General features: G+C 42.8%; 1 protein-coding gene across 1 annotated transcript in view; it reads right to left on the bottom strand.

The window, feature by feature from the left end:
- HECW1 (HECT, C2 and WW domain containing E3 ubiquitin protein ligase 1) overlaps nucleotides 1-24,797 on the bottom strand; it is a 229,670-nt gene that overhangs the window by 69,158 nt on the left and 135,715 nt on the right. The window contains exons 10-13 of the mRNA XM_040644429.1: nucleotides 22,956-23,106; nucleotides 15,192-15,334; nucleotides 13,362-13,483; nucleotides 11,118-11,303 (exon numbers count right to left, since the gene is read on the bottom strand). Of these exons, the coding sequence (XP_040500363.1) occupies nucleotides 11,118-11,303; nucleotides 13,362-13,483; nucleotides 15,192-15,334; nucleotides 22,956-23,106 (602 nt within the window). The remainder of the gene's footprint in view (nucleotides 1-11,117; nucleotides 11,304-13,361; nucleotides 13,484-15,191; nucleotides 15,335-22,955; nucleotides 23,107-24,797) is intronic.

Genomic DNA, 24,797 nt, shown 5'->3' with positions numbered 1-24,797 from the left:
TCTTGGGAAAGGTATGAGCTTATAATTCCAAGTATTAGATGTCCTTGTAAACAAGTCTCTTTTATTAAAGAGCTCTATAAAAAGCTATGCAGGAAGTGGTTTCATTATGGAGACCAAAAGATAGCCCCACAGGACATAGGAGATTAACTCCCCTAATTTCATGTGAATCAGTATCTGTGACTTGCAGTAAAATTCCCAGGACAGCATTCCACGCAGATTCAAAAAGGCCTGTATGGGGGTACCTGGGGGGCTCAGTCGGTTAAGCGTCTGCCTTTGACTCAGGTCATGGTCTCAGGGTCCTGGGATCAGCCCCTACCCAGGCTTCCTGCTCAGTGGGGAGTCTGCTTCTCCCTCTCCCTCTCCCCTCTGCTTGTGCTCTCTATCTCTCAAATAAATAAATAAAATCTACCGAAAAAAAAAAAAGAAAGAAAAAAAAGAAAGCCTGTATGCCTAACCATTTGGATGGGACTGAAGATGACGGGCCCTGAAAAACTGGGTTAGGTGGTTCGATAGCGACACTAGTGATATTGAAAATATGAGTAAAGAATCTGAAGAAGAAAAAATGTGAGTGGAAAAAAAACATTAATCAACATGTTTATACAACGTGAGATTTTAAACATACAAGTGCAAGCAAAAGTCAGTATTTGAAGGTGTCTTTTTGTTATGCAGGTGTGTGCCTGCAAGTTTAGAAACTTAAGTTAAATGGGTTTCTTATATTTGTGCTTATGGGGCAATTCTTTAGTATAAATTCCTAAAAGTGAGTTAATCACTGGGCTAAAAGTTAGAAAAAGTTTGCTTATTGGTCCATATTAACGAATTACCTTTCTGAGCACTGTCCAGATTTATCCTCTCGCCCTAAGTTTGTGAACACTTTTCATGGCCTTTACAAATGCTGAGTATTGGAAAGCCCTCTTAGAAATGTTGAACGGACGGGGCGCCTGGGTGGCCAGCGGTTAAGCGTCTGCCTTTGGCTCAGGGCGTGATCCCAGCGTTCTGGGATCGAGCCCCACATCAGGCTCCTCCGCTAGGAGCCTGCTTCTTCCTCTCCCACTCCCCCTGCTTGTGTTCCCTCTCTCGCTGGCTGTCTCTATCTCTGTCGAAAAAATAAATAAAAATCTTAAAAAAAAAAAAAAAAAGAACTGTTGAATGGTGAATGATGCTGAATTATCGTTTGGCCAAGGGGAAGCCAAACATTTTCTCACCATCTTATTGGTCAGTTTCTTCCTCGGCATATTGTTGGCTTTGTTCCCTTTTTTGTTGTCGATGTTGTTGGGATGTTAAGGTTTTCTTGTTAACTTAGAAATGTGTTTAGTTACTCCTCTGCCTTCAAATAGCTTTTGATTTTTGTTGGCTTTGTTTTCCACTACACAGAATTTTTTATATTCCTCTGTATTCAAATCTCTCAATCATTTCTGACCAGAGGTCAGTTCAATGCTTAATTATATTTTTCTAGCTTTATTTTTGGTGAGTTGTTTCTGAAACTTATTTCAGTATGAATGTGAAGTTGTAATTCAATTATTTTCTCCAAGAGCCTATTTTTCCAAATCATTCATTCCCTATCATTTTTTACATATAAATTCTTAGAAATACCACTGTCTGATTCAGGAATCTTATTTGTTCCAATGCTCTGTAGGATTTCATTGTTCCAATTATTAATGTCTGTAGGACAAGTTTCCTCTCATTATATATCTTTTCAAGATTTTCTTAAGGATTCATGCCTGCTTATTTTTCCAGGTGAACTGATCTTAATTTTGTTAAGTTCCAAAATAGTTCTATTAGGCTTTTGTTTAAAGTCACCTGAAGACTACAAATGATTAAGAGAGAATTCATTCTTTATAGTAGTCATTGTATCCTTTCCCATTTCTGACCATAAAATGACTCTCTACTTAAGACCTTTTCTCCTCAGTAAAATTTTGTCGTTGTCTTCCTGAAAGACACATATTTTTGGTTAAGGAAGTCTAGAGATATTCAATATTGTCTGTTGCTGTTCTGAGTACTTCTTTTCCTGTAATGTTTGTAACCCGTCATTCCTAGTAGCCAGGAAAGCTATTGTTGGTATATTCAGTTCGTGTCTGCTTATAGTATTAAATCCTTCTATCGAATAAAGGACACTTTTAGGTAAATCTTCTTTGATTTTAACTTGCAAATAATGATGATTTTGTCTCCTTTATAAGGGCCCTTTTGAATTTCCTTTAAGATTGGTGATAACTTCTAGAACAATATTAAAGAAGACGTGGCAGCTACAGCGTTCTTGTTCTTGATTTTGATGGGAAAACTACTAGGGTTCAATTGTGAAATAGGATGTGGTTCATTCATTATATTAAAGGAGATTTTATAATGTCATGAAAACATATTTACATCCTAGTTTACTAAAACTCTGTGTTATTTTTAAAATATAAATGTGTACTTTTTTTATCATGTACTTTCATAGCATTTTTATAGCATTTCTTAAAGTGATCAACTAAAATTTCTCCTATAAACTATTCGTTAATATACAACAGATGATAGATTTACTAGTAGTGAAGGAGCCTTACGTCTTTGGGAGAAAACCTATTTGATTGTGGTGGGTCATTCTTTTAATATAGTGTCTAATTCAACTTCTTTTTTTTTTTCTAGAGAGAGCTTGTGCGTGTGTATAAGTGAGTGGGGGGAAAAGGGGGCAGAAGGAGAGGGAGAGAGAGAGAGTCTTTTAAGTAGGCTTGATCCTGAGACCATGACCTGAGCCATAATCAAGAGTCAGAGGTTTAACCGACTGAGCCACTCAGACCTGAGCCGAAACCAAGAGTTGGTCATTCAACCAACTGAACCACCCAGGCAACCTTCAGCTTTACTTTTTAATATGAGCTTTTTGGAACTCAGGTGAGTTTTGCCTACAGTTTTTTTTTTTTTAAATCAGATTTCCCTACTTTAACTTGTATTCATCTGTGTGTGTGTGTGTGTGTGTGTGTGTGTGTGTGTGTGTGTTTAATTTCAAGCAATTTTATCACCCATGTAGGTTCACATATCCACCACGGTCAAGATATTGAATGGTTCTCTCACCACAAGGATTCCTTATGTTGCCCCTTTGTGTCCTACCCACCTCCTTCCCTTATTCCTCCATCCCTCCCACCCCTGATCCCCGCCAATCACTGATTCATTCTCTTTTCTGTAATTTTGTCATTTCCAGAATATTCTATAAATGGAACCACACACTATGTGACCTTTCAGGATTGGTTTTTTTCACTCAGCACAATTCCCTTAAGCTTCATCCAAGTTGTACCAGCAGTTTGTTCTTTCTTTACTGCTGAGTAATCAGTACTCCATGGTGTGAATTTATTGAAATTTGTGCCAGCGATTTTTGCTTTTTGTCTGGTTTCATTAGCAAAGATATGATTGCTTCAAAAAATGAACTATGCTGTTTGTATTTTTTCCTACATTCTGGAATAGATTATAAAGATACCTGGGACCAGGCAAGTAATTCATTGTTGCATTTCCCAACTTATTCCGTTAAGTCCATTCAATTTTTTATATTTCTCAAGTCAGTCTTTAAATCACATATATATACTTTAAAATTGTCCATTTCTTCTAGATTTTCTAACCTTGATTTCAAACTTTTATATAACTATATATGCATTTTCTTTTTAAAATTTCCCTGCATCTCTCATAACTCATTTCTTGATTTTATTTACTATTTTTTAAAAAGATTTTATTTATTTGACAGAGAAAGACACAGCGAGAGAGGGAACACAAGCAGGGGGAGTGGGAGAGGGAGCCCGATGCGGGGCTCGATCCCAGGACCCTGGGATCATGACCTAAGCCAAAGGCAGACGCTTAACGACTGAGCCACCCAGGTGCCCCTATTTACTATTTTCTTTAGATTGATTTACTTCTCTTCTAAAACAAGTGTCACATTTATTTCTTATGTTGTTTTCCAGTTCACACACTTCTGGGTTTTTATTTTCAAATAAATTTTGAAATAAATTTTTGCTTTAATTACTGTTGCTTTTTAACCTTTGCTAAGTTATTAATTTGAAAGCTTATATTTTAATTTTTTTTCTTGTTTGGTAATGAAAACCAATGTGCTAATCTTTTGAGTACAGTCTTTGTATATCACATGTTTATTTAAATATGGGTCACATGCATTTTCAATAATTTCTCAATGGTTTCTAGGTCTCGAATTTATTTAAAACCCAATAGTCATGAAGAGCATTGTTTTGAATCTTCAATTGGCAAATTGTTTTTCATGGTTGTGTTTAAATACATTCTCATTGTCATGCAACCATCACCACTATTCATCTCTGAAATTTTTTATCTTCTCAAACTGAAACTCTGTACTCATTAAACACCAACTCCTCATTCCCTCCTTTCCCCAGGCCCTGGGAACCTCTATTCTTTCTGTCTCTATGAATTTGATTATTTTTGGATACCGCATGTGAGATAAAATATTTGTCCTATTGTTTCTGACTTATTTAACTTAGCATGACGTTTTCAAGGGACATCCATGCTGTAGCATGTGTCAGAATTTCACTGCTTTTTAAGGATGCATAATCTTCCATTGTGTGGGTAATACCACATTTTGTTTACCCACTCATGTAACCTCTATTCTTTCCACCCTCATTGAGGTATAATTGACAAATAAAAATTGTATGTAATTAAGGTCTATGTAAGCTCTATTTTTAACAAAAGAATATATTTCCATTAATACAAAATTATATTATTCAAATTCTGACTTATTTTGTCTATCAAACTAATAGAAATAAAATTCATTTTCTACAATGCATTTATTTCATTTCCTTTTGTATTTCTCTTTTAATTTTCTTTATGTGATATGATGCTATTTGGCTCATAAGATAGATAATTATTGTATTTTTATTTTAGATGTGCCTTTGATTTATATAAAATCTTACTTTGACTGCATTTAATGGTCCTGAATTTGAACTCTCCTTTCTATGATATTAATATACCACCACTGATTTTCTTGTTATGGTTTCACATTCTATTAATATTTAATCTTTTATTTTTTAAACTCTCTGAATCATTTCTTGGGTATGTCTTTTAATAAGCTGGATCTGTTTGTTACCAAATCTGAAAGTGTTTTCCTTTTGGTACATAAGTTTATCCTAATTCCACCTACCACTATAACTATTATACTTGGCTGGACTTTTGTTATTTTATTTTTATTATTTCCAATTTCTTTGCTTCCTGGTGGATTTTTGGGATATTTTGCTTTGTAATTTGTATTTTGCTTGATTTTATTTTTGTAGGAATTTGAAACAGAAAAATCTTGCTTTCAATGGCACAAGTAGTTGCCTGATAAGTTGATCAAATAACTATATTTAGCCTTTGTTTTTCAAATTACACAATTGGACTCCCCTTACACTCAACCAGGAACTTAGCACAACTTTCCTTGCCCTGTTCATTGGCCCTCTTCCCTCCTTCTTGTCTATTTTATTCTAGGCTAGGAATATGATTCAGATAGTTCTTATACAATTATTCCATTTTTCTTATAATATTTTCCCATATTTTATTAAGTCTTTTCCAAAATATTTTAAAGCATTTTAACAGCAATTATTTACATTTATATTCATATATTTGATTGATTTAAATAGCCACCACCATAGTCCTTTTATACTATGACTTCCCCATTATTGATTTCCTGTTTTGCTTCATTTGTGAGCCATCTGGAGAATGGCTTTTGGTGTTTTCTTTGGACAGGCAAAAGAGTACAGTGAGCTCTGAAATCCTGCACGTAAGGTTGTTTTTCTAGTATTTTCACACTTGAATGACACCCATTTGTCTGGATATAGAATTTTGGGGCTGTAATATTTTCTCACCAATAACCTGTACTCCTTGTTCTGTGGATTTCTAGAGTTGAGTTTCATGGATGGAAAATTTTAAGCTTGTCTGATTTTTGTTCTTTTTAAGGTAACTTTCATATTATCATGTCTATATATTGTTAAGATTTTAAAAATCTCCATTTAAAGACATTCTAGAGTATGTATACATATAGAATTTTAATTAATTTTACTATAACTCAGTGAGCCCAATTAATCTGCCTACCTGAACAATTTATTTTAGAGCACAAAGTTTTATTTTCAATATTTAATAATTTAATTTTTATATTTAGAATTTAATTTTTGCTGTTGTCCCTATTATTCTGGTTTCTTCTTTCAGTACATCTGTAAGTCATTCATCCAACAGAGATTTTAATTGGGCCCTAATTATATGCCAGCAATATTCTAAGCCCTGGGGGTTCCCATCAATGAGCAAAGATCTCTGCTCTCAAAGAGCATGGATTTCTGTTAGGAGAAACAGACAAAACAGTAAACCTAACAAATATATAACTTTCATGGTGGAGCCCATGGGTTGGGGATCTTGGGTGCTTTTGGTATTAAATTGAGTGGTGAGGGTAGGCCTGGCTGAGAAAGTGAAAGTGAGATATGCTCTTTTTGGTTTTTACTTTTTTTTTGTTTTAACCTTATCCCTCACTGTTTGCCAACTGGTTTCTTCTCTCACTTTGGGGGTTGTTTCCATGTTTTCTCTCAGTGATTTCATTGTATATAAGCATCAGTTCTGTTTTATTCCTACGCTATTACATTTTGTTTTCCCTTGTAATCTTAAAACGCTTATTTTCAGCCCACTTTTTCTCTTAAAAAAATTGTAGAAGAGCATGTAATGTGAGACTTATTCTCTAACAAAATTTTCGTTGTACGGTATTAAGGGCACAGTATAGAACAGTGCTGTTGACACAATGCTGGGTAGCAGCTCTCTCGAACTTACTCATCCTGTATAACCGAAACTGCACCCCTTGAGCCCCCCATTTCCTCCTGCCCCCGCCCTGCCAACCACCATTCTGCTCTGTTACTCTGAGCCTATTTCAGATACTTCGCGCAAGGGGAATCATGCAGTGTTTGTCTCTCCGTGACTGGTTGACTTCACCGAGCATCATGTCCTCCAGGTTCATCCGCACTGTAGAAAGTGCCAGAATTTCCTTCATTTAAGGTTGAATACTGTTCCATTATATGTATATACCTCATTTTCTTTTTTTAATAAGTTTTTGAATTCCAGTGAGTTAAGACACAGTGTAATGTTAATTTCAGGTGTACAATATAGTGTTTCGACGCTTTCATACAACACCTGGGGCTCATCGCAAGTTCACTTGATAATCCCCATCTCCTATTTCCCCTGTCCCCCCACTCACTTCCCTTCTAGTAACCATCAGTTTGTTCTCTATAGTTAAGAGTCTATTTCTTGGTTTACCTCTCTCTTTTTCCCCCTTTGCTTCTTCATTTTGTTTCTTAAATTCCACATATGAGTGAAATCATAGGATATTTGTCTTTCTCTGACTGACTTATTTTGCTTAGCATAATACACTCTAGCTCCATCCACATCCTTGCAAATGCCAAGATTTCATTCCTTTTTATGGTTGGTAATATTCCATTGCATACACCTCATCTTCCTTATCTGTTCATCAGTCGACGGACACTTGGGCTGTTTCCGTAATTTGGCTATTGTGGATAATGCTGCTATAAACATCAGGGTGCGTGTATCCCTTTCATTTAGTATTTCTGTGTTCTTTGGGTAAATACCTAGTAGCGCAATAGCTGGATTGCTGGGTAGTTCTATTTTTAACTTCTTGAGGAATCTCCACACTGTTCTCCAGAGTGGCTGTACCAGTTTGCATTCCCGCCAACAGTGCAAGAGGGTTCCCCTTTCTCCACATCCTCACCAATACCTGTTTAACACTAACGTCTTAATGAAAGAAGAGGTTACTGGAAAGACACTGTGCACTTTCATTAAGAGCAGCTCTATTCCCGTACGCTTCTACACGCAAGTTTACAAACACATCTTTTTTAAAGTTTTTATTATAATTCCAGTTAGTTAACTTATAGTCTACTAGTTCGGGGGTACAGTATTGTGATTCAGGACTCCCATACCTCACCCAGGGCTCGCTCCTTAATCCCCACCACCTGTTTAACAACCCCCACCTCCCTTCTTATAGACCACGTTTTCTTTACCCATTCATCTGGCAGTGGACGTTTAGGTTGTTTCCATATTCTGGTTATTGTGAATAACGCTTCAAGGAACATAGGAATGCAGGTATGTCTTTGAGGTTTTGATTTCAATTCCTTTGGATATACACTCAGAAGTGGGATCACCAGATCGTATGGTAGTTCTGTTTTCTGACATCTTCTTCTTCTCAGCTTTTGTTCTGTTTGTGGCTGCTTCTTGCTCAACAGAAATCATGGGCTCCTAAACCATCTTGTGTATGATAAGCAGGTACCTTTTACATTTTTCTGTTTTCTGAAGAAGATTATATTTTTTTTCTCAGATAAAGGTTCTGTTTCCTTCATATAGTAGTACGTCTTCATAGGCTCCTTTTTATTTTGCTGTTGTGTGTTCATTCCTTAGTAGAGGTTGCCTCCGCCTCATGCTGTCCCCCCCCTGCAGCCCCACCCCCTCTCTGGATAACAAGCCTCCCCCCTCACTCAGGCCTGAAACCCACTTAAGGTCCACATCCAATCTCTACTGAAGTTGGGAGAAGGCTGTGACCTCCTTTCTCAGACTCCCAAGACAACAGATGAGTCAGATGCCATTTGGCCCTTCGCTCCATCCTCCTGAAGCGGTGCAACTCTCAGAGCTGTCCCCCTTTGTGGGGATGATCACGCATTCGAAGACATCAAGCAGCTAGCCCTGGGCCTTCTATTCCTACCACGGTATACACTAAAAACAAAGGCTCGTCTTTGCACGTGTCAATAAAGCAAGAAGCAGATTGGCTAGAGTGAGGAAACTTCTTAGGTGATGTGGCATTCTGGAACCTTCTCTGGCCATCCAGGAAGATGGCTTTTGCATAGAGAGCTATTATCACCCGATTTTTCAGTGAGTGGTGTTCCTAAAGCCCAGGCTCCCGTGTAAAACATTCTTTCCAAGTCAGAGGGGTGAGTCTGTAGGATATAGTCCAAAAATGGTTTTCTCAACCTAGTCCCCCATCATCGATGGGCGTTAGCAATGAGGTATTCTTGTATTTTCCCCAGTTGCCAGTCTGATGTTGTTTGTGTGGATAATTCCCACAGCATCAAGAGGAAGGACAGCAGGTATTACTAATCTGCCGTATTATCACGGATTCCCACATTCACTTATTTACTCTTTACTACTGGCTATAAACTCATCAAGGCAATAATAATTACTGCTGCCTTAGGATGAACAAAGTGGGGCTCCGCGCGGTAAAGGGACTTGCGCACGGTCACGTGTTTAGAATGGGATGGGGTGGTCCTTGAACACGTTCTCCACTATTTTCCCCACTATCCTCCATTGTTCCTCTCTATTCTATGGATTGTGATAACACATTTCTCATTTAAGGCTACCCCCCCCAATTCAGTACCTGGTATGCTTCTTAGGAATTTTGTGTGCCAACCCTGAGTCCGTGTGTGCTCAATAAGGAATTAGACCGTTTTATGTGTGTGTATTTAGTCACAGAGCTGGTCTGCATCCTAACTGAAAGCAGAACTCAAGTCCTCTCATTTCAGATTCAGACTTTCTTCTTTCTTGTATATGATACCATCTCACCAAACGGAATTGGGAGAAAATGTTTTGCCAGAAATCCCTTAGTATACATTTCAAAATGATGAAAATTCTTGGTGCCAGTCTCAGCTACCGCGCTTCTTTGCTAGAGTGATGTTCCCTGGAGGAACAGGGATGACGGCATTGCAGGGGGAGGGGGGGTTCCCTGGCATTCTGCTGGGCCTCCGGCTGTTTGCATCCTGGTGCGAAAGGGGCACGCACTTACGGCATTATAGAGACCTGAGGCTAAAGCAAGGTGTTTGCATTAGCGTGCTATTTGCATAATAAACCACGATGACCCTCTCTGTTCATTGATTCATACTCTTGGCAACCGAGTTAAGTAATAAATGTAAATACGGCCACGACAGACCACTGAGATGAGGCATGTGCAGCCCACCTCTGATGAGATTTTCTTTCTGTTCTGGCTCAGGATTTATTTCCCACCCTAACACACAACCCCAAGTCCTCAGAGCATAAATCACTGTCATTCTCCAAGTGGAGGACACATCCGGTAAAAGCGAAGGGCCTCGGGAGCAGATTCTGGCTCTGGAGACTTTTCTACTATACAAAGCACGCCCCTCACCCCAGCCCCTCTTCCAATTCATCAGCTACACAGGAGCTGGTCACACAGACAGATCGAACTCACAGACTGGAGTTAGTGCACAGTCCTTCTCCACACACTTCGGACAGTCCAGGTACCGAGACATGCTAAGGGGTTTGTGGGGAGGAATTTGTGGTTCCCAGGGGACAGTGGTGTCCTATCAGCCCGCTTTGGGGAACTGTGGCACATTCAATGTCACAGAAGATAGGACCTGTGTAATGCAGGTGCCCACTGAGATATGTCTACCGACAAAATATCTGATTTTTTGACCCTAAAAGAGGGAAGGATTCTCTCTACCACAGATCATAAAAAAGATTACACAGAGACAATTCTTTAATAAACTGTGCGGCCTGTCCTGTAAACACATTATGTGCCTGGTGGTGATGAAGAAAGAACACGTTTGCCGTAGCAAACTCAGCTAGGCTTCTAAAGGATCCCGGGGCAAGATCAGTTTGGCTATGGTCACACAAAGGCAAAATGCAAGCCAGGAACATCATAGAGGCTCAATATACCTTGCCCGTTCGCCAGGCTGTTTTAATGAGAACTGAAGGATTATTAGGAAAATCACAACAAGTAATCTAATAATGTCATTCCCACTTAACTAATAATTTCATTCCCTGAGAGTTGGCTGTCTAAGGAGGCAGAACAATAGAAAGGTCATTGAACAGACTCTGGTTTCCATTTCCAAACACGTAGGCAGTAGTTCTCGACCGGGCATGATTTTGCCCTCCAGGGGACATCTAGCAAGATCTCAAGTTGGTGTGGATGTTATTGGTATCAGTGGGCAAGAGGCCAGGGATACACAGGATGGAAACACTTCTGTGAATAGTTACCCCTCTCTTCCTCCTGGTGGCTGATGGCACGTCTCTGAGACACAGACTTTCCTGTCCTCACTCATTGCCCCCCTCACTTTCTCATGGGTCTTCTTCAGATAAAGAGCCCGTTGGATGAAAGGCCACACGTCAGTCCCACTCACCTTTCCCTGCTGATCTGTTTTGATCTCCCAGCCCCGGGGCAGTTCCAGCCGCGTGTCTGCAAACATGTTGATGAAATTCACCAAGTCGCGGTTGTGCTGGTAGCGCTCGAAATTGCGGGCGTCCCGCCGGACTTTCAGAATCATGTGCTTTAAGCAGGTGCTACTGGTGAAGACTCGGTAGGCACCCTGAGAGGGGGTCAGGGCGGATTGGGATAGGGTATTTTGGGGGGGGAGGTAGGAAAAATACAGACCAAGTACACCTTGAGCGCCTTAACGTAATGTTAAGCTGATTGCTAACGCAGTGATTTATCGTGAGCATCGAGAGGGAAGTCTCAGAAGGGCAGATCTTGCTCAGAAATTATATATGCACTGTAAACACACATGGATCTCTTTGATCTGTACAGGTATTTCCTCAGCCTTGGATACCGTCACACTCTGGGTGCATCGCAAAGGCTCCTCTTCCCCTCCTCCCCAGTTGGCGCTAGGCTGGGGTCTCTTGAGTCTCCCTCTGTTACTGGGAACATTGCTCCTCTCTCTTCTCCCCCTTTCCTTCTCTGCCTGCACCAGTCCTCACTTGCTCCGCTTATGTGTCTGTAACAAGGAGGATTGATTTAGGGTCCCCGGGGATTTAAGGCTGGTCTTCAGAGGTCTGTCACCAACTTTTGTGTGTGGAGGGGTTGGAGATGAGAGGAAAGGAAAATGTTTCAGGAGTTTCCAATTGTGCCAAATGATGATTTTACGGTACCAGGGCTGATACGCATGTGGTGAAAGCAAACACTGCTTGCGGCCAGAGCAGGCTGGCGCAGTGGCTCTTCCTGGCCAGGGCCACCTGGTGCCCAGTGCTTGAGGGCATCAACATCTGGCATCCTTGTCCCCCTTCGTGACTCACCCCTGCACCAGTGGGCAGCCGCTCTGGGTCTAATAATGGATGTCCCCGAGGCTTCTCAAATATAAACTGCTAAACACTGGTCTCCTCCCCAGCCACAGCCTCTGTCACCAAATCAAATAATTGCACCTGCTAATGCAGACACCCCTCCCTCAGGTGCCCAAAGCGGAAGGGACTCAGACTCTCTTGAGTCCTCACCCTTGCCTGCCTCCATCACAGTAGTCCCCCTTTCCATACTGCCAGCCCCTTCCTTACGGTGGGCCTCGATCGTCTCTCACTTGTGAGCTTGGGTCAGCCCCTAGCCCGGTAGCCCCTCAGTCTTTGCGCTTCTAACGGAGAAGACGTTTAATCAACCACCGGAGCCTGTAACGCAAATGCCTAGGGCTGCTCCTGGGGCTGCTCCTGGGGCTGCCGCCTTCTGAAGTACAGCTGGGCTCCTTTTCTTGACTTACCCCGAGTTTGGCTACTTTTTCTCCAGCCCCTCTTCCCACCTTTGCCTGTCATCCCATCCCACCCTCAGAGACCCAACCCCAAGCCCCTTCACAGCTGTGTCCTTTCTCCCTCTCCAGGAGCTTCTGCCCACCCACTTCCCGGTCAATCCAGCAGCCTCCTCCTCGGGGATGCTCCCCTATGCTGCATGTCCTGTGTTTGCAGAGCATTCCGTTCCTCCCTGAGGTGGGGCCCTGTCCCGTCCCGTCAGAGTGGTCTTTGTATATGTCTGTGGCTCCATAAATTGGGGAGCTCGTGCTGTTCAGGCGTCACACTGTCTCTGTGATGCCAGCACCTAGATCCGCATCTGTCTACCGATAATGTTTGTCAAATGAATTAATAAATATAGTGATAGCAAGTCATCGCTTTCTTAAAAATACAAAAAAAAAAAAACCCTATACATGTAAAAATACGAAATTTACCTTAAGCTTCGTACTTGAACAACTAATTTCATTAAAGGGAAAACGAGATCTTTATCTAGGAGAAATCTATTTTAAAATTTCTTTAATGAAAGTGATTTTATAAAATGCTTCAGGCTGAGGGGAATCTGTTGACTTCATCATCTTGTTCCTTTAAAATTTTAACAATGATAGAAACGTGTATTTGTTTCCAAATGACTTTCACGGATATTAACGCATTTGAGCCTCACAAAAACACGAAGAAGCAACAGCGTTGCCAAATCCAGCTTTTCTCCTTTTTGGGAGACTCCCAGATAGTAAAAAGAGTGGCCTGAGTGGTTTGGTTTTTGTTTTTTCAATCTTGCCCGGTTAAAATGCCACCCTTTTTAATCTATTAAACACCTTGGCAAAGGAGTGTTTTGAGTTTTGATGGAAGCCAGGTGGGCTCCCTCTGTGTTCTGGAACACTCACGTAATTGGCGTGCAGCACAGTGAAGAACTCGGGGTTGGTGATGAACTTCACCGCTGGGGACTGCAGCAACAAGGTGATTTTCTGTGAATTCACTGGAGAAAGTGACCCTTCTCTCCTCAGATCTGGAAAAAGTAAAGCAAAGCAGAGGATGCATTGGAAAAAAAAGTCATTTCAAATACAGCACTTCTCTCTCTACACCAGCACTGCATAAGCTTTGACCGGACAGCTGGAGCAGACTGTTGTTCTGAATAGTGATCTGACCAGGTGTCACCGTGATAGGGACCCGATGTCATATCACTTTGTGTGGGTGCCAGTTAAGAGTCATTATCTCCTAGGAGCGCTCCAGCATCACTTCAGTTAGGCTCAAGTCCTCAAACATCTTGTCCCTTTTATGACAATGATGGTTCTCTTATTGCTTTGATGAGTTGCTAAGCATAGTTACGGCTGTTTGCAGAAAGCAGCACAATTCTTCCCCTCCCTGTATCCACACCCATCTGCACGAGGCTCTGTACTTCTCCCCTCGTGGAACTCAGCTAGCCTGTGCCTTGCTTTAAGTAACAGGACTTGGCAGAGCTTGTAAGCCAGGGCTGCAAGAAGTCTTTGTGTTCCCACACTCTCTTAGAACCCTGCCACCACTGGGAGAACACGCTTGGGCTAGTCTGGTACAAGATGAGAAGCTCCGGGGAGCAGGGACAAGCCAGGCCAGCTGAGACCGTGTCAGGCCCCCCAGCCCGCAGCTGACTGGGTAGCTGACTAAGGACGCATGCGTGAGCCCCGCAGCAAATGCAATTGCTCACCTGTGGGATAAATGCAAGGCTGGGAGTTTAAGCTGCTATGTTTTGGGATAGTTTGTTACATAGCAAATGCAAAGGGATCCAACACCAAACTCAGAAAGAAATTTTCTGTTCCTTTTTTCCTCTTGCTTTTAATTACTCGACCACTTGACCACATCTCTCTCAGAGGTCACAGAAATGAATAAATAGAAAAACCTAAACCAGTCAGTCCAGCTCACGTATTGTTGGTGGGACTGTGTATGCACACGAAAACCCACCGATCTGCACTGCAGTAGGGAGCGGGGAGCGCTGGCAGAGCTGGTAGTCCTGCTTGCTAGCCCTCACTGTTCCCCAAGCTTCCAAAGTGCCATCATTCAACCCAAGTCAAGAGAAAGTGGTTTAGGATGTCACTGCGATAATCTTATGCCATTACAGGTATAAAAAGCTGAAGCCAGTCTTCTCGGCCTTCTGAATATTCTCGTCTGAGTTCCACTCAGGCAGTTTCAAAGAAATGAAAAGCAGACCCCTGGCCGATGCCTGGCCTACAGTACTAGGAAAACAGTCTCGGGGGCAGAGTGCAGAAGGCAAGCTCACCGGAAAACCTCTTTACTCCCAGGTTGCTTCCTCAAGGGGGAATTGTGTTTTATTCTAAATGCACACAAATAATTATTCCAATCTTGTCAGATAGCTTCTTTGAAGTAGACTGAATTTTCATTGCATGTTTTATTTATAAGTGGAAAATTCTCAGGACACCGACACATACATTCACTCAACAGGAAATGATTAGGCCACTGAAACAATGGCCTCGATGCACAAGAAGGAGTTTTCTTACTGCGAATTCACATCTCCTTTATGTTCCTGGTGGGAAACTCCTGTCTGTTTCTCACTGCTGGCACCAAGCCTCTTTTCCCTCCACCCTGACTGGCCTCCCCCATTCCACTGCTCTTCTCCCCAGGACCCAGTGCACGGTGCCATCCCCCAAGGCAGGGGCGGATGTCACACTGTCACACTGCCTCCGGATGCCATCCCAGGAGACGCAGGTCCCTTCCTCCCATACCTAAGCTTGACTGAGAAGATTCAGCCTCTGAGTCGCTCCCACCGCCTCCTCCACTGCCTCCTGCCGGGACCGGCTCACAACTTTGGCTTCCAGAATCTTCTTCGGGCCTCTCTGTTGCGATGGTTCGCTGAATATTTTGGTACCTTTGCATCACAAAACGGAAAGACAGGAGTTAACCTTCGCTTCTTGGCTTGTTGGGGGCTGACACTCTGAATCAGGTAACTGGAGAAATCTGTAAAGAATTGTAAATAAATGCTTAAAATTCCCGCAAGATACCAAAACAATTGGCAAGGCAAGTCTGTCCAGATGATTGGACTTTCTGCTTTGTAAACTGTGGGAAGTGTCAAGTATGGTGACTTTTACCCATTAACATGAATAACTAGTCACAAAAAACAGCCCCTGCCTGGCATTAAACTAAACGAGACTAAGTCTAAAATAATCGTTTGGGAAATAACTTAAAATGTTACAACTAAGATATCAAATCACTTCTCCATTATTGTAATGAGTCCACAAACCAGAGAATAGTTCTACTCACTTCTTTGTATCTGACAGGTAACTGATACCACTGGCAGGAACCGTGGAAATATTACATACTAAAAGCACACTGGCCAACAAATGAATGTTTCCTGCTGATTTGAAGACTCATTTTATTTTTCCTCCCATGTTGAGGACGCAGCCGGTCAGCCGGCCAGTCAGTCACCTTCCCAGTTACCTACTAAATATTTACTAACTCGTCCAATATGCCCAGGCTCTGGGCTGGACTTTCAGATCCAAGTCAGGACGAGAATAGGGTATTACGCTCTGAACACACACCGTGGAGGTAGAACAAAGAGGAAATGGCATGTAAGCCATGACACTAACAATGTCAAACAGCTGTCCTGAAGCGTAAGACACAGACGAAGAAACACCTAGACGCATATATTTTGAATCAGTATGAACCCTTTGGGGACCTTGCTGGGAGAGAATGTAGAATGACATGCACAGAAGAAGCTGGGTGGTGGAACCAGGATGTGTGGGCCTTGGGCAGCGGGAGGGGACCAGCGGAAGGGGAGGCAGGGAGCACTGCCAGGGTGCCCATGGCCCAGTTCGAATGTTATTCTCTAGGCATGGCTTCTCCAACTCGAACTGGAGCAGAATCACAGGAACCCGGGGAAACACAGACAGCGGGGCCCCACTCCCAGAATTTCTCAGATTCAGGAGGTCTGGGGAGGGCGGAGGCAAGGATTTGCATTTCTAACTAGTTCCCAGGTGAGGCTGATGCTGCTGGTCCAGGGACCAACTTTGAGAACCATGACTTCCACCTAGATGGGGAATGTCCTGGAGGAAGAGAGCATGAATTGGGGAGAGCAGTTGGGAACCAACCACTGCTGTAGTCTAGGCTGGAAGTCGTTAAAGACCTGGACACACGCAGGGATGGCGAGCATGCTGTGGGGGGAGGGGAATGCCCACCCACGGCAGGGACAGTAAGATCTCCTGTCTCTGCCCACAAAAAACAGACATTCCCTAAACCTCCCTGCCTCTGAGAGCCCGCTCGGCCTATTTACGCTGTATTTTATAGGCAGCTGCCCAGCTGTGTCCTTCCTCTTTGCTCTACTTCCCTCCGTCCAAGCAGCCTCCTTCTCCTCCCCCACATGACTTCTCTTTTGCCTAATGTCTCAGCCTACCGAGGCATATGACCAGGATTCAGCTTCCCTTTTCCTCAAGGCACAGCAGGAACGGGAGAAGGAGCTGAATTCAAGAGAGACTTCGCTAAGTGAAATAAGTCAAGCAGAGAAAGACAATTATCATATGATGTCTCTCATCTATGGAACATAAGAACTAGGAAGATCAGTAGGGGAAGAAAGGGATAAAGAAAGGGGGGGTAATCAGAAGGGGGAATGAACCATGAGAGACTGTGGACTCTGAGAAACAAACTGAGGGCTTCAGAGGGGAGGGGGGTGGGGGAATGGGATAGGCCGGTGATGGGTAGTAAGGAGGGCACGTATTGCATGGTGCACTGGGTGTTATACGCAACTAATGAATCATCGAACTTTACATCAGAAACCAGGGATGTACTGTATGGTGACTAACATAACATAATAAAAAAAAACATTAAAAAAAAAGACTTCGCAGCCGACTTTGAGTAATTTTACATGTAGCCTCAATGACACTTGAGGCCTGTCTGGATGCGGAGGTTGAAGGAGGAGACAATCGTGAAGGTAAGTGAAGGAGCCCACACTGAAAAGGGGCACGCAGGAGGACAGGCGGGGCGGGGGGGAGATTTTGGTGTGGATTTGGACATGTTGACTGGGAGGTCGCTGATTTCATGCAAGTGGCAACAGGCAGAGGAATGTTGCTGTATGAGTCTTGTGCCCAGGAGAGAGATACGGGCGTGGAAGAAGAGGTGTAAAGAGGAGGAGGAGAGTGAGAGGTCAGGAGAGCAGTGAATACCCAGGTCTCCAGATGCAGTCCAACATGGGGCAAGGGGGCCATATCATTACAGACAAGGTCTGCTGTGGCAGGGTTTCTGAAGACCAGAGACCTCTTTCTTTGACCTCAAAAATGAATTTTTGTTTTCACAAGTGTGGTCTCTAGACCACTTGCAAGAGAATCAGCTGGGCGATTGTTATAATCCCAGAAATTGAAGCAAAATTGAAATCTGCATTTCTAAGAAGTCTTTCAGGTAGCATTACTTACATCTCGGTTTAAGAATCACTGGTTGCTTTCTTTAAGTTGTATTTTATCTAGAGAGGCTCAGCCACTCACTCCCGACACATGTCAGGAGACATCTTTGCCTGCAGCCGTTACGGTGAGGCATTCCTGAGAAGGCTTCTAATAAGAAAACATGGAGGGGGCAGGAATGAGCAAAGAATTATATAGAGAAATACCCATGTTTATTGACCACGTCAACACGTCTGTGGTCTGGAGGTTATGGGGAAGGTGAAGGACGGCTGTCTGCCACCTGCCCCATCAGGGAGCGCCACCATGGCGGGAGGGATGGAGTGGCCCAGTGAGAAGCTGCCTAAGTGTGTAACCTTGACCAGGGGAGGAATGGGACAGCCACAGACCAAGGGAGCTGCTGTCAGAGGGATCCCCTAAATGACTCATGGCAAGCTGCATTTTCCAAAAGTGGCTCAACAATATTTTTAGTCCTACGTGCTCTCCTAGAACATAATTACTCATCTATTAAGAGGTAGAATCAATGTTCCCTTCCCTTGAACCTGGGAAGGTCTTGTCGCTGCCTTGACTAATTGAGGATAATATAAGTGACGGTTTGCAGTGGCCATGTGGTGAGGCCACGTGGGAAGTCCACGGGTAGGTGTTTTGGCTGACAGTCACAGCCAGCAACAACCTCCAGATATGTGGGTCACCAGCCCCAGCCATCCTCTGACTACAACCACAAGACAATACCCCAAGAGAGAACAGCTTCACTGAACCCAGTCAACCATGAGAAATAAAACTGATATATAATAACAATGATGGAAACAATAAATTATCATTGTTTTATGCCCCCAAGTTTGGGTGGTTTGTTACTCTGCAATAGATATTAGAACAGGGCTCAGACAAATATAAAGTTGTAGCCTCACTTTTCCTTCCCGAAGTGCAGTGGCCATAGAAGAGAACTTCTATGAGTCAATGCAGTCTTATTTGATGATGAAAGTGTCAGTAATTTCACAACCTGCTGTGTCCTCAGTTGGACTTTGGTTGCCTTGTGCCTTACTGAGCCAACAGCCTCAAATCCCAGGTGCCACACCCTAGCCCTGGTCTTTGCTGAAGTGCAAGGACAGTTTGGGGACAGCAGGACACACAGCAGTTTGTGGACAGGTCACTCAGCGAGGGCAGGATCGCAGCCTCAGAAGCTCGCTCTGTTTTCAAGATGAGAGAGGAAGTCAGAAAGCAGGTTCTCTCACATTTCATCAGGAATTATCCTTCCATGTCCTCCTTCCCCCCCCTTTTCTTTTCCAGAAAAAGGCCACATTTTATATTATGTAAAGAATTTATGGAAATTGGTAAGAAAGTCAGCTGGAATATCTCATTTATAAATGAATACACACACAGGAACACACCAAACCAAACAAGAAAAAAACCTTCCAAAATTGAGCCAAACCAAACAAAAACCAACCTCACAAAGCCCAAGACCATACAGTTCTCATGGGAGGAGCTACAATTGGTAAAAGAAAATCTTATGGAAACAAAAGTTGACCCTCCCTGTAAGAAGTGAAATGTAAGAACCAAAGTACCAGGAGTACCTCTTCGGTCAACAAAGCCACACCAAAAGATGGGGTGGAAGTGAAGCCATTGTTGCTGGCAGAGTGAGCCCACAGAAACACTTTAGAAAACATTAGGCATTGATACCAAATACCAAAACCATAGTGATCTCCCGTGGCCTGCTCTTTTGAGGACGTAACCCCAAGGAAACACTACTACGAGACAATACTAATATTTAACAGGGTCTTTAGCCTTATCCAGAATAGTGATGAAAAGTCAGGAAAACACCCAGCAGAATGGCAAATGAAGTTAACTAAAGTACAATGCGTTCATTGGAATACTAGACAATCATTTAAATGATACTCTGAGGCTCTGTAGTGATATGGAAATGCTTATAGCGTGGGAAGTGAGAAGAGAATATAAAACTAACTATATATTATCATCCTAGCTATGCGAGGCCTATGCATGTACATGGAAATTCAAGACAAGATTTTTTAAAAAGGTAAACCCTGGGGTAGTAGCATTATATATATATATATATATTAGAAAAATTTTATCCAAATAACTAAAAAACCAAACTTCAGTTGATTATTTAAAGTGAGAATACATATTTGTATTTTCTGCTTGTTCCATAAATATCTGTGAGGGTAAATTGAGTTAATTCAGAACATTCTGAAAGTGTAAGAATTCATTAGAGAAACTGTCTTACACTGAGTCCTGTTAGACGCTGGCACCACACCAGGCACCGGGAGGGGCCCCCAGCAGGACAAGGCAGAAGGTTTCAGTCACAGGGCTGTAGAAGAGACGACCACCAGCTCTCTGTGGAGGGTTCTGGGAGGATTTTGGGGACCACAGGACATTCTCCTGGACCTTAGCAGAGTGGAGATGTGACCACGTGACAGGCAGGCAGTGAGGGACGTCTCTGCAGTAGGAGCGCATGGTCAAGCCATAAAGGCCAGGAAGGGTGTGCTGCATTTGGGGAGTGGCCGAGGTTGAACGTGGTCACCATAGGCCACTTTGTGCCCTCCGCATTTCTCAGCGTACGTTTCCCTGCACAAACATTTGACTTTCCTAATCACGCAGTCAGGAGTCCAGGGAAACTCCTTTGATGGGGTCCAGGGCAGGCCACCTCAAAATACGCCATTCTGGCATGCTGATTATTTTGAATTCAAGTTACTTAAAAAACAACCAGTGCACAAGGACATGCTGACCCTCCTCTGTTCTCCTGAGGGCAGGAAGTGAGTTCCCCATGTGAAGGGTACTCTTTCTGCACCTGGACGGTGGTAGTCGTCCTTATCGCCAGGGATAGGGAATCAGGGTCAAGAAGGCTGTGTAAGCAAACCTTATTCGTCTTCGCTAATTTACTACCCAAACCTGTTTGTCTTGTCAATTCTTCACGCACAAAAGATGTTTCTTTGTCTAAAAGGTATCAAAGCTGTCTGCTTTTGGTCATTTCTTTGAGTCTCACGTTTCTGCGAGCTTCCATACATACGAAATTAAATCTGCTTTTCTCCTGTTCATCATTCTTATGTCGATTTAATTGTTAAGTCAGCCAAAGATCTTAGAAGGGGAGAAAGAAGGGTGTTCCTTCCCTACACCTTGCAACCCTGAGAAATATTTGTTTTGCTGTGAGACAGCGATTGTTGTAAATTCCTCCTGATAACCAACCGAAGGTTATCAAAAAACGACCCCCCGTGAGAGATCACATCCGTGGTGGAGAAAAGACTGGCAGTATACTTTCTGTGGCTGCCTTATCGCGCCGAATCACTGAAAAACTCACCATGCTTGAACGTATTAGGTTCAGATAAGGGCTGATGAGCTGGGATACTTATCTTAAGGTTATCTGGCCTTTCCTAAGTAGGTTTTTCCACAAGAAATAAGTACTTTCTCAAGCCGCCAAATTCCTTTTCTTTTTATCTGTCCAGATGCATGCAGGAAGTACCACTTACTGTTCTCCAAAGTCTGGCCGCCTCTCCCAGTGTGTTTAGCTCCACTGGGGGGCACGGGAATGTACACATTAAAGCCTGCAAAACTTCTCTAGAGGCCTGATTCAGGATGGATTTGGCCTAATTTTTATATTATACAACCTAAACATGATGAGCTTTTATGGATTTTTATGTCCTAGGTCAAGGTGCTCCCTCCTGCTTCAATGTATTGTTTTCTTCTAGTGCTGGAACCGTACCTCCCACGGATGATAGCCTGGGGATGCTCTCCCTACTTCTCAGCCTGCTCCTCGAGTTCAGCTTCTCTGCTCTGGCAGGACAGACCCAGAGGCTCTTTCTGCCTATGGGATCTCACTCTGGTCTCTACGTAAAATGAGCTTTTGCTGTGTCCGCCACGTTTTTATTTACAGGAGTTTTGTCGTAATCACCACGGAAGGGCTCTCCTGTGGATTTTTGGTGCATTCTTATCTAATAAAGCTGGTTATCACGAGTTCGGTAATGTGTTTTCTTTCCGTGGGAATGACTGTAGAGAAATGTACTGCCAATGAAAATCCTTCACGGTTCTCATTAATGGCTTTAAACGCTTGGCTACTGATGGAGAAAGAGTGGAAAAGTGAATGTTTTCCAAGATGCTAAAGCAGTAACAGAATCCTGGGGATTTTCACCTAAGTAAGCTCCTCTGTGTGCAATAGTAACCACAACTTCAATTTGTTGCTTCCGTGTATTTTTCATAAGACTAAATTGTCCACTTAAGTTTCCTGGCTGATCCCGTTAATTTCCAGTTGCTAATTCTGTATAGTTCCTCTCAACTTTTCCTTTATCTTATCCTAATGAGATGGCATGTGGATTCAGCTGAATTCAAGCCTGCAGTTTGTGGTCCTGGCTACTTGAAGTATCCCAAGGCTGCCATCTTGGCCATAAAGAAGCAGGAGGTCGGAAATGATGGTCATGCTAGCTTACAGCATGAGAGAAATGCTATTTAGGGTCTCATTTGCAGGTTAAAAACCAAAATGGCATCTTTACAATTTCACTAGTAAGGGTTTAGTTTTTAGACAAAACAATTCTCAAAAACCGTTTTTGAACATGTTTTTCTTCTAAGAGGAAAGCTTTTTAGGAATTACTGAGTATATAGCAATTAGGGGACCAGGGTAGACGTGAATACAGTGATGGCACTGTTTTTTTCTCCAGGCAGCTTTTAGAATTCTATGGAACCCAGCCTTGGAATGTTTTCAGGTTTTTGAGTTCTGGGCCCCTTTGAGAATCTCATGACAGATATGGACCCGTCTGACAGAAAAATGTGCATACAATTTCTGGAGGGTTCATGAAACAATGGCACCCTCAGTGAATACCTGGGGAAGAGGGTGGTCGAGGGGCCCTCGGTTAAGAACACCTGCCATCAAGAAGTTCAGAGGATTCTCCATCTTTAAATGACACTCAGGCTTAGTTTTTGTCCTGTCACCAAATTCTCAATCTAGCTTTCCAAGTACCCACTATAAATAGGTTTCCTGAGATATGTAATTACTTCCCAGTTTCCTCACACAATCTGAGCACCAAAGTGTAAGGGGGTTTCTCTGGCTGCCATTGTCCTTTCCCAGTGGTTCACAGGGGTTCCCTGCATATGCTGATCACCAACCGCCTGTTGAGTTGCTCCATCTGCTGGATGGACCCCGATCTCCGCATCCCATCAGGGGTGGCTGCTGCGGTCGGACGCTGCCAGGTGGTCGTGCGGTTCACGTGGTCCACATAAAAGACCCGGCCGTGGCTGTCAATGCGAGCTTCCCAGTCTGGTGTGTAATAAGGAGGCAAAAAGAAAAATCAAGGACAAACTACTGATTCATGGGCAACAGATACCACTGCCAGGTCCTCTGGAGGTAGAACTCCCCGTTGGCTACCTGCTGGAGGCCACACACTGCCCACGGCACCCGCCATGACTTCTGAGGGACTAGGAGCCTATTGGACTCAGCTTCCCTTGAGCAGTCACTGTGGTTCCTCCAACATGACCTATGTTACAATTCTACTATTTTCTAAAGAGAAAGTCTGGTGTTTATTTCTTCCTTTAACAATTTCCATCCTGTCAATCTTGCTGGCTACTCAAATTACAGCTGGAAGACTGGAAACATCCTCCAGTGAGAACTGACAGTCTGATGCCAGAGAATCCTTTCTTTGCTAAATCTGAGAGACACCGACTAGTCGGTGAGGGGATGATGGCTGTCATATTAAAAAACCGCTTTTATCTACAGTTCTAAGATACTGTACCTGAAACTTTAGATGACCTCTATCCAATACTTCGCAACTTTAATGGATTACCATTCCTCTTGAGGAAGAATGGAAGGATTTGATCCCTTCAAACCATCCTTTTGGTAAGTTGTGAGTTTACAGAGCCTTTCCAACCCACCTGCGGCTGCCAAATATCTCTTGGCAAAACAAAACAAACCCAGTAACAACTATTAACACGCATCAAGCTTTTAAATACGGCTTTGTGGATAAAGAACCATCACGAACAGTAGAGGGAGCTCAAGACAAAGATAAATCCCTTTACCGCTCAGATTTCAAAACCAACAAACTAAACGTGGAAGCATGGCTGATACACTACGTAGTGCGTGGAGGGGTGCGGTGGGGTGGGGTGGAGAAGTCCTCCACACCGGGAGAGCTGGAAGTAATACGTACGTATCTGAGCTTCACACGGAAGAGCAATGTCTGCTGTATAGCAATGGGCAAAGCTTTGAGAGTCCAAATGTGAAAACGTGGTGGAAATAACAGCTTCATGAGAAAGTTATGCTGAAAAATGCGTTAGACTAAGGAAGAAAAAGCAAAAATGACTGCAAATGGAGGAAAAACTATTCAGCCTTTTAAGTAAGAAAATCCATAGCTTTTGGGAGTAGGTCAGATATTAATAATTCTATTGAAAAATTATCATTCAGGTAATGACATAGCAACTCTCAATTTTTTTTAAATGAAAAAAACCCCAATATATTTGGTATATTAATGGTTTTATGTATGGCTTATGTCTGACATTTACCTGAGGAATTGCCAAATAATGCCCAATGGAAACCAAGATACCAGAACACACCAAATCTACGTTGTCTAAGACAGACTGAAGGAAAAAATGTAGTCAGATTGTATAAATATATTCTAAAGGTGTTGATTAAAATTGACTACTAGATAATTCAGCTCAACCGTTAGTTGTCAATGTTAAATAGCTCACTGATGAAACTGTGTATACGTGTAACTACTAGGTAAGTAATCTTGATCCAAAAATTCTGAAATGTCAGGGATTCCCAAACTAGGAGCAACCGGACAATTTTTTTTTTCCTGAACTCAACATGACTGTCATTCAACAAAGAATGAACATTAATCTTTGAAGAGTATTGTGGTATCTGGTTCAGTTGAACAAACTCCTCTCAGCAATCCCTATGAACAAAAAACTATGCCAGGTCCCATGGGCACATTGCTGAGAAACTAATGCCCCCACCCT

The sequence above is a fragment of the Ursus maritimus genome, unplaced genomic scaffold (genome assembly GCF_017311325.1).
Source record: "Ursus maritimus isolate PB19 unplaced genomic scaffold, ASM1731132v1 scaffold_3, whole genome shotgun sequence".
NCBI lineage: Eukaryota > Metazoa > Chordata > Mammalia > Carnivora > Ursidae > Ursus > Ursus maritimus.
The sequence above is the reverse complement of the archived record's forward strand: the minus strand, read 5'-3'. Positions and strand labels throughout refer to the sequence as shown.